Here is an 18,384-nt window from a genome sequence, read left to right on the forward strand (position 1 = left end):
GGAATGAAGTATCCGACAAGAGTCCAGAAGCTTTGTTATTCTGGTCTCTGTTAGAAAAATCCTCATTTCTGAGGAGTCTATAATTGTTCCCAAGAAGGGAACCCTTGTTGACGGTGATAGAGAACTCTCTTCCACGTTCACTTTCCAGCCGTGAGATCTGAGAAAGGCCAGGACGATGTCCGTGTGAGCCTTTGCTCGAGGGAGGGACGACGCTTGAATCAGAATGTCGTCCAGGTAGGGTACTACTGCAATGCCCCTTGGTCTTAGCACCGCTAGAAGGGACCCTAGTACCTTTGTGAAAATCCTTGGAGCAGTGGCTAATCCGAAGGGAAGCGCCACAAACTGGTAATGTTTGTCCAGGAATGCAAACCTTAGGAACCGATGATGTTCCTTGTGGATAGGAATATGTAGATACGCATCCTTTAAATCCACCGTGGTCATGAATTGACCTTCCTGGATGGAAGGAAGGATAGTTCGAATGGTTTCCATCTTGAACGATGGGACCTTGAGAAATTTGTTTAAGATCTTGAGATCTAGGATTGGTCTGAACGTTCCCTCTTTTTTGGGAACTATGAACAGATTGGAGTAGAACCCCATCCCTTGTTCTCTTAATGGAACAGGATGAATCACTCCCATTTTGTACAACGGCAAAGAGAATGACTGGGGTAGGCGGAGCCTAGGAGGGATCATGTGACCAGCTTTGCTGGGCTCTTTGCCATTTCCTGTTGGGGAAGAGAATATCCCGCAAGTAAGGATGACGCCGTGGACCGGACACACCTATGTTGGAGAAAGAGTGGTTTGTATGAATAGAAATAATAGTCTTGACTTTAAAGATAATAATAATAATATCCGATTTATAACTAGTTTCAATGAAGGGGCACCTATAATAAAAAAAGATTTTAAACAAGCATTGGGGAATTTTAAAACCGGATCCCATCCTGGGTAGTCTGATAGGAGATAGACCTGTCATAACTTTTTAAAAAAAACAAAAATCTTAAGAACCATTTAGCTCCCAGTAAGCTTAGGGATAATATTGAAGATCCACCAAGCTCCACAGGTAGTTTAGTTAATTGGGTATCAGCTGCGAAAGGCACCTTTAAGTGTAATAAATCACTGTGTACAATGTGCCCTTTTGTTAAAAGAGGCGATCTCTTTTTTAATTATAATGGGACTGAGAGTTTCAATATGAAATATAGATGTAATTGTCAAACAACTTACACAGTATATTTGCTCTCTTGTAAGTGTAAACACATTTACATTGGTCGCACAAAAAGAAAAACATCTAAGAGATTCAGCGAACATCTATATAACATCAAAGTAAATTTTGATAAACATAGTGTACCAGTACATTTCACCAAGGTACATAGCAGTGACACCAAGGGCTTAAGTATACAAATAATAGATTGGGTCCCACCAGGTACTACCAATAGGTTACTTCATCTAAGGAGAAAAGAAACTGAGTGGATATATAGACTTAAAAGCCTTACACCCCTGGGTTTAAATATAGATCTAGATGTTCAAGCGTTTCTCTAACAACAGTAGATTGTAACAAGAAAGGAAGCATTTAGTGTATTATTAACTTTTATGAATTATTTTAAATTTTAAATCTAAATTCATTTTGAGTTTGAATTCATTTTAAATTAAATCCTTTTGAATTCATTTTAACTTAAATCTATTCAACTTTTAAACATTAAACATATGGTTCATATTATATTTTTTATATATAATTATGAGTGTAGTAGAATATTATCAACTTTCTTCTATGAATTGATTTTCTCGTGTGCAATTACAGTTTTAATATAGCTGTTTTAATGTCACTATGAATTTTTCATTTGTAAATAATGTTTGTATATATTAACATCGATGACTGTATTATACTTATATATATATATATATATATGTGTTTTATAATATATACACTTACTGATTGGTTATTTACAGAGTAGATTTTTTCAATGTGGAATTAGAAAATGTCTTGATTTTATCATTTTATCCTTTTTTTGTGTCAATTGAGCCTCCCAAATTTAAACTTACCTTTTATTTGTATGTGGCGTTTCCGTGGACCAATTGGAACAATGCTACTAGCTATATAAGGACTGATATCACTACAGCCTATTACTCTTGAAAAAGCCGGGGTGTCGCCGGCGAAACGCGTAGAGGTATTGTGGCTGTCCAAAGGATCCGTAGATACAGACGTCAGGTGGCCCAAGGACGTATCCGATTGGTTGAAAGAACTTTCCCTTTGCCGGGTATCGTTTGAAAATTGCAATTGGACGCCCTGGATCTCCCGCTGCCTTATGTTCTGGTGAAGCCGTATTGATTTTTTTGTACACGGCTGTCTTTTTACTTTTTTCTAGTAAGTGCATTACTAGTGTGTGTTGTGCCTGAATAAAGTACTCCTACCTTGAATCGGATGTGCGCTTTCTCTTTCTTTTCTGCTGCAGAATAAAAGGAATGCTTTAAATAAAAATAAGATCTGAATCGACATGGAAAATGTAGATGGCTGTTTGGGGGCTGCCTTCAAAAACAAAAAGTCAGATTTTTGGGGGTTTTTTGGGTTTGTTTTTTCTCTAGCAGGGAAAGCCTCTAAAAGCAATTAAAACCTCCTGTAATGGAGCATAAATGATCAAGCCTGAAATTAAAGGAAACATTCTCTGCCTCAGTGTTTCAGAAAATCTGTCATCAGAAGAGAAGTCTTCTGATTCAAAAGTACCCCTTTTATCTATGGGGAATTTAGAAAGATCACACCTAAGTGATGTCCATGATGAGTTATAGCCAGAGAAGGATCATCTTCCAATCCTTGCAAGTGTTTACGATTAACTGCTGAAGGCATAACAAGCAATTGTTAATGTCTGAGTGAATATATTCCTTACATTTTGAAGTTAGTTCAGAGGAACCCCTGGGTGTAGGCATGGTGGGCCATGGACAAACACTCTGATATAAGGGCCGCACTGCAAAACCCTGTCTAGAATTAGAAACAGACTCATCACATGAGGTACCATAGCTGAGCAGGGGGACTCAACTTACAAGCAAAGACAAGTTGGAAGCAGTAAAAATTATCAGTCGATCTCTCTTCCAAAAGGAACAGATGATAGTCCAGAAACCTGAGCTGTACCAGGAATAAGTAGGGATAGTAGTTTAAGTATCAAAGCTAGACTTAAAAGGGACATTATACACTAGATTTTTCTTTGCATAAATGTTTTGTAGATGATCCATTTATATAGCCTAGAGGTTTTTTTTTTGTTTGTTTTTTAAATATATAGTTTTGATTATTTTTAAATAACATTGTGCTGATTTTCAAACTCCTAACCAAGCCCAAGTTTTAGAAGTATATGGATGTATATCTACTCCAGCTTGCTCCTGTTTGTGTAGAGTCTTTTCATATGCAGAGGAAGGGGAAGTGTCTTTTTTGCCATACAACCACTTTCAGTGGGTGTTCCAGCTAACCTTTTCAACAGAGCTAAACTGTGAGCTTCTAAGTAGGTTTTTAAACGGTTTTATATTGGATTTTTATATCAGCATCTGTGCATATTCTTCTTTATAGCAGTGTCTATTACATGCAGTTATATGAAAATTGGTGTATACTGTCTCTAAGAAAAGAAGCAGTAAAAAGGCACACAGACTGTTGACCCTTAAAGGAATAGTCTAGTCAAAATTAAAAACTTTCATGATCCGGATAGAGCATGCAATTTTAAGCAACTTTCTGATTTACTCCTTTTATCAAATTTTTTTTTATTTTTCTCTTGCTATCTTTATTTGAATGTAAGCTTAGAAGCCGGCCCATTTTTGGTTCAGCACCTGGGTAGAGCTTGCCGATTGGTGGCTTCATTTAGACACCAACCAGAAAGCACTACCTATATTCTGAACTAAAAATGGGCCAGCTCATATGCTTACATTCTTGCTTTTTTAAATAGAAGAAAGAGAAAGAAGAAAAATTGATAATAGGAGTAAATTAGAAAGTTGTTATTGCATGTTCTATCTGAATCATGAAAGCTTAAAATTTTGACTAGACTACTCCTTTAATGGAAAAAAAACAGAACTGACTCAATGTAAAACTGAACAGTCCCTGTAAGGGAATACACTGAGGAATACCGAAATGTAAGCGCTGAAAATAACTGTACCAAAGCAGTAAAGGCAATTAACAATAAACACCAACAAACAACAGGTTAAATAATTGTCCCCAATTGAGAAAATCTCTGCTATTAGTGTGTCTCGCCACCTCCACCGGACCGGAGGGCTTCTCCCAACCCGCTGAGAAGGTTACAACACCACAGGAACAAAAAGAGAAATAGACGACAAGGCGTACTAAAATGTGCACCAAAAAGGTTCATTCTCAGCGCACCCACACTACAGGATCCATTTAAAACTACACCATTAATTGTTGCAAAAAAGCCCTCTGAAGAAACTAGTGCTGCAGAGACAGCTCGTTGGCATCCAGCAAACCCCTGAATCCATATAACAAGGTTATATCATAAACCCCTTAAATAGACCCAATAAAGATAATAAAGGGAGGCAGAGAACAAGAAAGCATAACAAGCTAAAGTAAATGCGATAATGAACCGTGTACATTGATATACTGCAGTTTCATATCAGGGAAAGGTGTCGTTACCAAGCAACAGTGATTTAAACGAAGTAAGCCCCCTTCTGCTGCTGTATACCACCTCCGGTAATGAGCAGAAAGTCAGGCACCAAAAACATATGTAGGGCAATCCTGCTCCTGAATTCCCAACAGTAAGGAATTTTGTGGACTCTCATCGCCATAGAAAAAAAATAGCCTGAGATTCAGCAAAATTAGAAGGATGATATGAGGTAAACAAATTTATTTAGCAAAAATAAAACATGGAAATTAATTTTTTCCTACAAAAGTGTTTTTTTTTTTTTTTTAATGGTTTACAGAGAGTGATGAATAAAAGCAAATGCATTACTTCCAGCTCTTTTGAAGTTAATGTGGAGAGAATAGTATTTTTATATTTTGAAGCATCTTTAAATCTATAAATAGAATTTTGTGGTTGTCTGCAATAAACAGAAATACAGATCCAAGATGAAAAGAAAGTGTGCAAATGGGACACTGATCAATATAAACTAGTGAAGACTAATCAATTATTTATACAAACAGAATATAGCTCTAGCCACCAGATGATGCTGGGTAGGTCATCATTTTTGGAACAGATTTTATTCCTGGAGCTCACAAGAAAGTTTACTTCCCATTAAAATTGTATTTGTATTTCCGTATTACCTCAAGCATGGAAACGGTATCAATATTCTACAGCATGTAGCCATCAGCACCGCTTGGTGGAAAAAACTGCATGCAGTACTGCAGTGGAATATGCAGGGTCGTACTATTTTCCACAGTCTATTTGTAAATAATTCATAATGATTTACACTTGTGCAGAGAAAAAAAAAAAAAAAAATTTATAAAACTAATTAACTAGGGGATGATCAAAAACTCACCAGCATGAAAGGAAATCATGCAAAATCTTTGGGGATTTTTTTTTAGAATTATATTGTAATATATGGGTCTCTCATTCACATCCAGAACTATGCATAGTGAGAAAAAGCTATCAAGCTAAATTTGGAATTTCTAAATTTCTTTAAAAGGGCTCACTGTACTGACAAGATGTTAACAATAGTGAACAGTGCTTCAGGACCATCACATTTGGTGTCAACAGTACATAGAACATGGGACTTGGTGCCCAGGGAAGTGCCTTAACACAAACTCCTACATGGGGTTATTTTACAACAATTTAGAGAGCCAAAACAGCAATGGGGAACTTTGCCAGGGGTCTGCCTTGGGTCACCAGATGTGCAAGTGTCCAGGCTACTCTGTTCTGCAGCCGAGCACATGAACTGCACAATCAGGGGTCCCAACATACATCCTGAAGTTTAGAAGAATGAACAATCTTCTGAAGTGAAGCACATCTCCAGAACATGCTTCTTCAGCAAAAGCAGAAACTAAAGACTGGAAAATGTGGCAACAGGAAGGTAAGGACCTGAAGACATAAATAATGTTACTTCTTTCGTCACGTGTGTAGTCATTATTTGTTGCTGTCTCACAATTTTTAAAAATACTTGTTTCACTGGTAAAAATGACTTTGCCTACTAATGTGTAATATTTTGTACGGAGCTATGTGTAAACTCTCCTACCTAGCATAAGGCTGACCAATTATACATTTGTCCTTTCACTGAATACAAAAGCATACAACACCTCTTACTTTAAAGATTTCTCTACAACTTTTGTTCGAAAGATTTCTTCCTGGTCCAGGTTCACTGTACAAAAACAGTCTCTCATTCTGTTTGGTCCGGGATAAGGTAGTAAATTTTTTGCTTCACCTAAAAGAGAAAAAAAAAGAAACAGGAAATATTAAGAAAGCAGCAAGTGTGATTCACACAACACATAGAGAGCAAACATAAATAGGGTTAACAAATTATTATTATTTTTAATTAAAAATAAATCTATAAATCTCATGTATAAAGAAAGAACTATCATTCTCTTAAAAGCAAAGATCAATGTTCTCATTTGCCTGTGTTCCACTGGCACCCTAAAATTTCGGCCTGTCGCATAAATGTTGTTTTCCTGTGTGTCCTTACTTGAAAAACACCACCCACCACCATATTTGATCTGGCAGCAGTTGCAGTGGGTAGTAAAACAGCAACAGCTCTTCAAACTAATGGGAAAGCATAATTCCCATATTTGACAGCTGCTCATACTTTCCTTTTAACGTGTGTGGGCATGTGTGTGTGTGCTCACCAGCCACTTTATTATTAGGTACACCTTGATAGGTTGGACCCTTTTTTGCCTTCAGAAGTGCCTTAAAAAAGGGACACTGAACCCAAATTTTTTCTTTCATGATTCAGATAGATCATAAAATTTTAAGCAACTTTCTAATTTACACCTATTATCAATTTTCTTCGTTTTCTTGCTATCTTTATTTGAAAAAGAATGCATCCAAGCTTTTTTGGTTCAGCACTCTGGACAGCACATTTGTATTGGTGGATGAATTTATCCACCAATCAGCAAGAACAACCCAGGTTGTTCACCAAAAATGGGTCGGCATCTAAACTTACATTCTTGCATTTCAAATAAAGATACCAAGAGAATTTAGAAAATGTAATAGGAGGAGTAAATTAGAAAGTTGCTTAAAATTTCATGCTCTATTTGAATCATCAAAAAATTTGGGTTCAGTGTCCCTTTAATTCTTCGTGGCATAGATTCAACAAGGTGTTATAAACATTCCTCAGAGATTTTGGTCCATATTGACATGATAGCATCACACAGTTGCTGCAGATTTGTCGGTTGCTCACCCATGATGTGAATCTCCGTTCCACCACATCCCAAAGGTGCTCTATTAGATTGAGATCTGGTGACTGGAGGCCATTGGAGTACAGTGAACTCATTGTCATGTTCAAAAAAACAGTTTGAGCTGATTTGAGCTTTGTGACATGGTGCATTATCCTGCTGGAAGTAGCCATCAGAAGATGATTACACTGTAGTCATAAAGGGATCAACATTGTCAGCAACAATACTCAGGTAGGCCGTGGCATTTAATCAATGCTCAATTGGTACTAAGGGACCCAAAGTCTGCCAAGAAAATATCCCCCACACCATTACACCACCAGCCTGAACCGTTGATACAAGGCAGGATGGATCCATGCTTTCATGTTGTTTACACCAAATTCTGACCCTACCATCTGAATGTTGCAGCTGAAATCGACACTCATCAGATCAGGCAACGTTTTTCCAATCTTCTATTGTCCGATTTTGGTGAGGCTGTGCCAGTTTTCCTTTCTTAGCTGACAGGAGTGGCACCCAGTGTGGTCTTCTGCTGCTGTAGCCCATCTGCTTCAAGGTTCAACATGTGCGTTCAGAGGTGGTATTCTGCATACCTTGGTTGCAACGAGTGGTTATTTGAGTTACTGTTGCCTTTCTATAATCTCGAACCATTCTCCTCTGACATCAACAAGGCATAGTCATCCACACAACTGCCGCTCACTGGATATTTTCTCTTTTTCAGGACAATTCTCTGTAACCCTAGAGATGGTTGTGCATGAAAATCCCAGTAGATCAGCAGTTTTTTAAATACTCAGATTAGCCCGTCTGGCACCAACAACCATGCCACGTTCAAAGTCACTTATATCCCCTTTCTTCCCCATTCTGATGCTTGGTTTGAACTTCAGCAAGTCGTTTTCACCACGTCTAAATGCCTAAATGCGTTGAGTTGCTGCTGTGTGATTATTGCTTGGTAACACAAATTGCTAATCAGCCAAACAGGTGTACCTAATAAAGTGGCCAGTGAGTGTGAATATATATTTATTTACTGTCCCTTTAAGAGAATCAAATGAACACCAACATGAAGCCTCTTGAATGTGCTTTTTAGCAGCTATACAGACAAGGGGGCTCCATTTATCAAGCAGCAGGGGGTGCTTTGAAGCCCTTGCGGTGGATCTCTTATGTGGGCTTGCTTACCACAAGTTAAGAAGCAGCATTCATATGACCGCTGGGCAATTAAATCCCCCCAACCTAGCTAAGAACTTTGTCCATCCATCAAAATGATAAATGGGACATATACAAAGCTTCTCTGAATAGCATTTTCATGTTTGCTGCCAATTTTGAGTTTGTGGTTACTTAAAATGCTAATCTGGACTAAATCTTTTTTCACACTGTGCTCCTATAATATTTTATATTAGCCAATATCTGATTTACAGACAGCCCTGTATCCCAAGATTGTATATTTTATTTGCAACTACTCAACTGAGTAAAAAAAATTACACAATCTGACTTACAAGGCAGAGAGATTTATCAATAGACATAATAAGAACAGTGACAGAAAAACTAGAGGATAATATAATGCCTCAGAAACCAGAAGTAAAATGTTAGAAGCCAGTTTTATGGCTTCTTAAAATGTTTTTCACCACAGACAAAACAATGTTTAATAGATGTAATATTAAGACAATGGACAATCACTGAGACACAATCTAATTACAGGCATCCAAAAAAACATAATTTATGCTTACCTGATAAATTCCTTTCTTCTGTTGTGTGATCAGTCCACGGGTCATCATTACTTCTGGGATATAACTCCTCCCCAACAGGAAGTGCAAGAGGATTCACCCAGCAGAGCTGCATATAGCTCCTCCCCTCTACGTCAGTCCCAGTCATTCGACCAAGAATCAACGAGAAAGGAGTAACCAAGGGTGAAGTGGTGACTGGAGTATAATTTAAAAGATATTTACCTGCCTTAAAAACAGGGCGGGCCGTGGACTGATCACACAACAGAAGAAAGGAATTTATCAGGTAAGCATAAATTATGTTTTCTTCTGTTATGTGTGATCAGTCCACGGGTCATCATTACTTCTGGGATACCAATACCAAAGCAAAAGTACACGGATGACGGGAGGGATAGGCAGGCTCATTATACAGAAGGAACCACTGCCTGAAGAACCTTTCTCCCAAAAATAGCCTCCGAAGAAGCAAAAGTGTCAAATTTGTAAAATTTGGAAAAAGTATGAAGCGAAGACCAAGTTGCAGCCTTGCAAATCTGTTCAACAGAGGCCTCATTCTTAAAGGCCCAAGTGGAAGCCACAGCTCTAGTGGAGTGAGCTGTAATTCTTTCAGGAGGCTGCTGTCCAGCAGTCTCATAGGCTAAACGTATTATGCTACGAAGCCAAAAAGAGAGAGAGGTAGCAGAAGCTTTTTGACCTCTCCTCTGTCCAGAATAAACGACAAACAGGGAAGAAGTTTGGCGAAAATCTTTAGTTGCCTGCAAGTAGAACTTGAGGGCACGAACTACATCCAGATTGTGTAGAAGACGTTCCTTCTTTGAAGAAGGATTTGGACACAAGGATGGAACAACAATCTCTTGATTGATATTCTTGTTAGTGACTACCTTAGGTAAGAACCCAGGTTTAGTACGCAGAACTACCTTGTCTGAGTGAAAAATCAGATAAGGAGAATCACAATGTAAAGCTGATAACTCAGAGACTCTTCGAGCCGAGGAAATAGCCATTAAAAACAGAACTTTCCAAGATAACAATTTTATATCAATGGAATGAAGGGGTTCAAACGGAACACCCTGTAAAACGTTAAGAACTAAGTTTAAACTCCATGGCGGAGCAACAGCTTTAAACACAGGCTTGATCCTAGCTAAAGCCTGACAAAAAGCCTGGACGTCTGGATTTTCTGACAGACGCCTGTGTAACAAGATGGACAGAGCTGAAATCTGTCCCTTTAATGAACTAGCTGATAAACCCTTTTCTAAACCTTCTTGTAGAAAGGACAATATCCTAGGGATCCTAACCTTACTCCAGGAGTAACGTTTGGATTCGCACCAGTATAGGTATTTACGCCATATTTTATGGTAAATCTTTCTGGTAACAGGCTTCCTAGCCTGTATCAGGGTATCAATAACCGACTCAGAAAAACCACGTTTTGATAAAATCAAGCGTTCAATTTCCAAGCAGTCAGCTTCAGAGAAGTTAGATTTTGATGTTTGAATGGACCCTGTATCAGAAGGTCCTGTCTTAGAGGTAGAGACCAAGGCGGACAGGATGACATGTCCACTAGATCTGCATACCAAGTCCTGCGTGGCCATGCAGGCGCTATTAGAATCACTGATGCTCTCTCCTGTTTGATTTTGGCAATCAATCGAGGAAGCAGGGGGAAGGGTGGAAACACATAGGCCATCCCGAAGTTCCAAGGTGCTGTCAAAGCATCTATCAGAACCGCTCCCGGATCCCTGGATCTGGACCCGTAGCGAGGAAGTTTGGCGTTCTGGCGAGACGCCATGAGATCTATCTCTGGTTTGCCCCAACGTCGAAGTATTTGGGCAAAGACCTCCGGATGAAGTTCCCACTCCCCCGGATGAAAAGTCTGGCGACTCAAAAAATCCGCCTCCCAGTTCTCCACTCCCGGGATGTGGATTGCTGACAGGTGGCAAGAGTGAGACTCTGCCCAGCGAATTATCTTTGATACTTCCATCATTGCTAGGGAGCTTCTTGTCCCTCCCTGATGGTTGATGTAAGCTACAGTCGTGATGTTGTCCGACTGAAACCTGATGAACCCCCGAGTTGTTAATTGGGGCCAAGCCAGAAGGGCATTGAGAACTGCTCTCAATTCCAGAATGTTTATTGGAAGGAGACTCTCCTCCTGATTCCATAGTCCCTGAGCCTTCAGAGAATTCCAGACAGCGCCCCAACCTAGTAGGCTGGCGTCTGTTACAATTGTCCAGTCTGGCCTGCTGAATGGCATCCCCCTGGACAGGTGTGGCCGATAAAGCCACCATAGAAGAGAATTTCTGGTCTCTTGATTCAGATTCAGAGTAGGGGACAAATCTGAGTAATCCCCATTCCACTGACTTAGCATGCACAATTGCAGCGGTCTGAGGTGTAGGCGTGCAAAAGGTACTATGTCCATTGCCGCTACCATTAAGCCGATCACCTCCATGCATTGAGCTACTGACGGGTGTTGAATGGAATGAAGGACACGGCATGCATTTAGAAGCTTTGTTAACCTGTCTTCTGTCAGGTAAATCTTCATTTCTACAGAATCTATAAGAGTCCCCAAGAATGGAACTCTTGTGAGAGGAAAAAGAGAACTCTTCTTTTCGTTCACTTTCCATCCATGCGACCTTAGAAATGCCAGAACTAACTCTGTATGAGACTTGGCAGTTTGAAAGCTTGAAGCTTGTATTAGAATGTCGTCTAGGTACGGAGCTACCGAAATCCCTCGCGGTCTTAGTACCGCCAGAAGGGCCCCCAGAACCTTTGTGAAGATTCTTGGAGCCGTAGCCAATCCGAATGGAAGAGCTACAAACTGGTAGTGCCTGTCTAAGAAGGCAAACCTTAGATACCGGTGATGATCTTTGTGGATCGGTATGTGAAGGTAAGCATCTTTTAAATCCACTGTGGTCATGTACTGACCCCTTTGGATCATGGGTAAGATTGTCCGAATAGTTTCCATTTTGAATGATGGAACTCTTAGGAATTTGTTTAGAATCTTTAAATCTAAGATTGGCCTGAAAGTTCCCTCTTTTTTGGGAACCACAAACAGGTTTGAGTAGAACCCTTGTCCTTGTTCCGACCGCGGAACCGGATGGATCACTCCCATTAATAACAGATCTTGTACACAGCGTAGAAACGCTTCTTTCTTTATCTGGTTTGTTGACAACCTTGACAGATGAAATCTCCCTCTTGGGGGAGATAATTTGAAGTCTAGAAGGTATCCCTGAGATATGATCTCTAGTGCCCAGGGATCCTGAACATCTCTTGCCCAGGCCTGGGCGAAGAGAGAAAGTCTGCCCCCCACTAGATCCGGTCCCGGATCGGGGGCTTTCGATTCATGCTGTCTTTGGGGCAGCAGCAGGTTTCCTGGCCTGCTTGCTCTTGTTCCAGGCCTGGTTAGGCTTCCAGCCTTGCCTGTAACGAGCAACAGCTCCTTCCTGTTTTGGTGCAGTGGAGGTTGATGCTGCTCCTGTTTTGAAATTCCGAAAGGGACGAAAATTAGACTGTCTAGCCTTAGCTTTGGCTTTGTCTTGAGGTAGGGCGTGGCCCTTACCTCCTGTAATGTCAGCGATAATTTCTTTCAAACCGGGCCCAAATAAAGACTGCCCCTTGAAAGGTATATTAAGTAATTTAGACTTAGAAGTAACATCAGCTGACCAGGATTTTAGCCACAGCGCCCTACGTGCCTGTATGGCGAATCCTGAGTTCTTAGCCGTAAGTTTGGTTAAATGTACTACGGCCTCCGAAATGAAAGAATTAGCTAGTTTAAGGACTCTAAGCCTGTCCGTAATGTCGTCTAGCGTAGATGAACTAAGATTCTCTTCCAGAGACTCGATCCAAAATGCTGCCGCAGCCGTAATCGGCGCGATACATGCAAGGGGTTGCAATATAAAACCTTGTTGAACAAACATTTTCTTAAGGTAACCCTCTAATTTTTTATCCATTGGATCTGAAAAAGCACAGCTATCCTCCACCGGGATAGTGGTACGCTTAGCTAGAGTAGAAACTGCTCCCTCCACCTTGGGGACCGTTTGCCATAGGTCCCGAGTGGTGGCGTCTATTGGAAACATCTTTCTAAATATTGGAGGGGGTGAGAACGGCACACCGGGTCTATCCCACTCCTTAGTAACAATTTCAGTTAGTCTCTTAGGTATAGGAAAAACGTCAGTACTCGCCGGTACCGCAAAGTATTTATCCAACCTACACAGTTTCTCTGGTATTGCAACGGTGTTACAATCATTGAGAGCTGCTAAGACCTCCCCTAGTAATACACGGAGGTTCTCCAATTTAAATTTAAAATTTGAAATATCTGAATCCAATCTGTTTGGATCAGAACCGTCACCCACAGAATGAAGCTCTCCGTCCTCATGCTCTGCAAGCTGTGACGCAGTATCAGACATGGCCCTAGTATTGTCAGCGCACTCTGTTCTCACCCCAGAGTGATCACGCTTGCCTCTTAGTTCTGGTAATTTAGACAAAACTTCAGTCATAACAGTAGCCATATCTTGTAATGTTATCTGTAATGGCCGCCCAGATGTACTAGGCGCCATAATATCACGCACCTCCCGGGCGGGAGATGCAGGTACTGCCGCGTGAGGCGAGTTAGTCGGCATAACTCTCCCCTCGCTGTTTGGTGAAATTTGTTCACATTGTACAGATTGACTTTTATTTAAAGTAGCATCAATACAGTTAGTACATAAATTTCTATTGGGCTCCACCTTGGCATTGGAACAAATGACACAGATATCTTCCTCTGAGTCAGACATGTTTAACACACTAGCAATAAACTTGCAACTTGGTTATAATCTTTTTTAGCAAAAACGTACTGTGCCTCAAAGAGGTACTAAACGATTAAATGACAGTTGAAATAATGAACTGAAAAACAGTTATAGCATCAAACTTTAAAACAACACAACTTTTAGCAAAGGTTTGTTCCCATTAGTAAAATAACAATAATTAAATTTGACATAAAAATTACAGAGCAACGTTTTTATTCACAGTCAATATAAAATTCTCACAGCTCTGCTGAGAGAATATACCTCCCTCCAAAGAAGTTTGAAGACCCCTGAGATCTGTCAAAGATGAACCGGATCATGCAGGAAATATAAGAGTAGCTGACTGGAAATTTTTGATGCGTAGCAAAGAGCGCCAAAAACGGCCCCTCCCTCTCACACACAGCAGTGAAGAGAAACGAAACTGTCACAATTAAAAGCAAACAACTGCCAAGTGGAAAATAATGCCCAAATATTTATTCACTCAGTACCTCAGCAATGTAAACGATTCTACATTCCAGCAAAAACGTTTAACATGAAAAATACTTATTAAAAGGATTAGTGACTTTTAACAGAGTAGTTCCGGTGAAATACCATCCCCAGAATACTGAAGTGTATACATACATGTCATTATAACGGTATGGCAGGATTTTCTCATCAATTCCATTCAGAAAAATAAAAACTGCTACATACCTCAATGCAGATTCATCTGCCCACTGTCCCCTGATCTGAAGCTTTTACCTCCCTCAGATGGCCGAGAACAGCAATATGATCTTAACTACTCCGGTTAAAATCATAGTAAAAAACTCTGGTAGATTCTTCCTCAAACTCTGCCAGAGAAGTAATAACACGCTCCGGTGCTATTATAAAATAACAAACTTTTGATTGAAGTCATAAAAACTAAATATATCACCACAGTCCTCTCACACATCCTATCTAGTCGTTGGGTGCAAGAGAATGACTGGGACTGACGTAGAGGGGAGGAGCTATATGCAGCTCTGCTGGGTGAATCCTCTTGCACTTCCTGTTGGGGAGGAGTTATATCCCAGAAGTAATGATGACCCGTGGACTGATCACACATAACAGAAGAAATAAATAAATAAAGCTATATTAAGAATATACAATATATTTTACAGCATTAAACAGCATGATTATTTCATAGGGCAATTCTAAATACAGCTAAATGAAAACTTGCATGTAGTCTCCCCTTGTTTTCTCTTGGAGGTTTCCCCAAAGTCCCTTGTATTTTTGCTATATAAAAGTTTACATGGGGTATGAAAGAAATAAGATCAAAAAAGGTTAAGTAAAGTTGCATTTGTAAGGTGAGTAATAACAAAAACCAAATCCGATTAATATCTTTATTATCTGTGTGTATGTTATCAGTAGAAGAAAGAGCAGCGATTCTTAGAGGTATGCCTGATGTTGCAGGGAACCAGTTCAGCAAGTTCACAAAATCAAGTATCAGGTAAGCTGCTCCTTTCATATTAGTTAAAAAGGTAGAGATTTATCTCCTTGGTTGTCCCTGTGTTTAGAGCAATCAAGCTGTTAAATATATTTTACACACACATTATATATATATATATATATATATATATATATATATATATTTTATTTTTTTTAATAGTTTTATAATAAATAAAAATCTATTGAAAAAGCTGTGCTGATCAGCTAGAGTGTGTAGACCACATAAAGCATCACTGGTTCCCACCGGAAGAGCTAATTTCGTCACCGCTTCCCATTGCCTCATATCTATGAATCACCACCCTGTGGTATAACGACTGTTAGTGCTGAAGCACAGGTAATGTCAGAATCTAAGGGTGCAGACTGAGTCCTGCAAAAGTGGCTTCTCTGAAGACAAAGGGACATTGACCTTAAAATGTAATTCAAAACTTTAATCAGGTTTTGTTATTGTGAATAAGCCACAAAAGTATCTTAAAGGGACAGTCAACAGTAAAATTGTTATTCTTTAAAAAGTTAGACAACGCCTTTAATACCCATTCCCCACCTTTGCACAAACAACATTGTTGTATATTAATATACTATAACATTTAAACCTCTACATTTCTGTCTGTTTCCAAGCCACTATAGACTTAATCACATGCTTTTTTATTTGCTTTTCGTAACAGGCCACTGCTAGTTCATGTGAGCCATATAGATAACATTGTGCTCAGGCCCGTGGGTTCTGCACAACACAGCTAAAATGCAAGGCAATAGATAATAAAAACATATATCATCAGGGGGCTGTCAAAAGATGCTTAGATACAAGGTAATCACAGAGGTAAAAAGTGTATTAATATAACCGTGTTAGTTATGCAAAACTGGGGAATGGGTAATTAAAGGGATTATCCATCTTTTTAAAAAATAAAAAAAAATTTGAGTTGACAGTCCCTTTAAAGGGACAGTCTAGTCAAAATTGAAATTTCGGGATTCAGATAGGGCATATAATTTTAAACAACTTTCCAATTTACTTTTATCATCACATTTGCTTTGTTCTCTTGGTATTCTTTGTTGAAAGCTTAACCTAGGTAGGCGCATATGCTAATTTCTAAGCCATTGAAGACTGCCTCTTACCTAAATGCATTTGACAGTTTGTCCACAGCTAGAGGGAGTTCGTTCATGTATGCCATATAGAAACATTGTGCTCATGCCCGTGGAGTTACTGATCGGAGGGAACCGATTTGCTAAAATGCAAGTCTGGCAAAAGAACTGAAATAAGAGGGCAGTTTGCAAAGGCTTAGATACAAGGTAATCAGAAGTAAAAAGTATATTAATATAGCCAAGTTGGTTATGCAAAACTGGGGAGTGGGTAATAAAAAGGGATTACCTATTTTTTATTTTTTTTAAATAATAAACATTCTGGAGTAGACAGTACCTTAAAAGGGACATGCTAATCAGAACAAGAGCATTTTCAATTTGGAATAGAAACAATTCAGCAAATACACTTGTATTACTTTGCACATGTGCACACCTAATATATTTAAATATGCTCTGTGCACCCACAATGAAACAACATACCTATTCAGAAAGCGGTCTGTGACTTGTAATTTACATTATTTTAAATGCAAAGAGTCTATATTCCTTTGCTCCCGATTGGTAAAGGGGAGTTTTTAATTGAACATGATAAAGAAGTTTGAGTCTCTATGCCAGTGTATAACAGTATGTTTCTGAGAGCTAGGTCCCCATTTTCTAGGCACCAAGTAATTAGCAAGCCCTTAATAAGAAATCATAAATTAGGAAACCTCTAAAATGGACTCTGTTGTCTTGACATAGCGATCTGACTGGTGACGGATGAACTTCTTTGTCCTCTTTTTAACGATCTTAGTTTTGATGAGAGGCCGAAGTGCAGGCATGGTACCAGTAAGATGTGTCTGCCTACTTCGCAGACAGCCCGGGGAAGAGAGAGAGGAAAGCGGAAACTCATGATGAAGTTTTAACCACAAGGCCAAGGAAACAGCAGAAGCCTTCTGACCTTTACTGGAACCAGAAAAGATAACAAATATCTTTAGTAGCTTCAACATAATATTTCAAAGCTCGTCCACATCCAAAGAATGTAAAGATCTTTCCAAAGAATTCTTAGGATTAGGACACAAAGAAAGGACAACAATTTCTCTATTAATGTTGTTAGAATTTACAACCTTAGGTAGGAATTTAAAGTCCGCAAAACTGCCTTATCCTGATGAAAAATCAGAAAAGGAGATTCACAAGAGAGAGCGGATAATTCAGAAACTCTTCTAGAAGAGATGGCCAAAAGGAACAACACTTTCCAAGAAAGTAGTTTAATATCCAAAGAACTTATAGGCTCAAAAGGAGGAGCCTGTAAAGCCTTCAAAACCAAATTAAGACTCCAAGGAGGAGAGATTGATTTAATGGCAGGCTTGTCAAGAACCAAAGCCTGCACAAAACAATGAATATCAGGAAGTTTAGCAATCTTTCTATGAAATAAAACAGAAAGAGCAGAGATTTGTCCTTTCAAGGAACTTGCAGACAAACCTTTATCCAAACCACCCTGAAGGAACTGTAAAATTCTAGGAATTCGAAAAGAATGCCAAGAGAATTTATGAGAACACCATCAAATGTAAGTCTTCCAAACTCTATAATAAATCTTTCTAGAAACAGATTTACGAGCCTGCAACATAGTATTAATCACTGAGTCAGAGAAACCTCTATGACTAAGCATTCAATCTCCATACCTTCAAATTTAATGATTTGAGATCCTGATGGAAAAATGGACCTTGAGATAGAAGGTCTGGCCTTAATGGGAGTGACCAAGGTTGGCAACTGGACATCCGAACAAGATCCGAATACCAAAACCAGTGAGGCCATGCTGGAGCCACCATCAGCACAAACGATTGCTCCATGATGATTTTGGAGATCACTCTTGGAAGAACTAGAGGTGGGAAAATATAAGCAGGTTGATAACACCAAGGAAGTATCAATGCATCCACTGCTTCCGCCTGAGGATCCCTGGACAGGTACCTGGGAAGTTTTGTTTAGATGAGATGCCATCAGATCTATTTCTGGAAGCCCCCACATCTGAACAATTTGAGAAAACATCTGGATGGAGAGACCATTCTCCCGGATGTAAAGTCTGACAACTGAGGTAATCCAGTTCCCA

General features: G+C 39.4%; 1 protein-coding gene across 1 annotated transcript in view; it reads right to left on the reverse strand.

Annotated features, from left to right (window-relative positions):
* RASA2 (RAS p21 protein activator 2) overlaps positions 1-18,384 on the reverse strand; it is a gene marked incomplete in the record, with an annotated part of 722,923 nt that overhangs the window by 655,457 nt on the left and 49,082 nt on the right. The window contains 1 exon segment of the mRNA XM_053709823.1: positions 6,213-6,330. Coding sequence (XP_053565798.1) covers positions 6,213-6,330 — 118 coding nt within the window.

Source organism: Bombina bombina, chromosome 4 (assembly GCF_027579735.1).
Source record: "Bombina bombina isolate aBomBom1 chromosome 4, aBomBom1.pri, whole genome shotgun sequence".
NCBI classification, from domain to species: domain Eukaryota; kingdom Metazoa; phylum Chordata; class Amphibia; order Anura; family Bombinatoridae; genus Bombina; species Bombina bombina.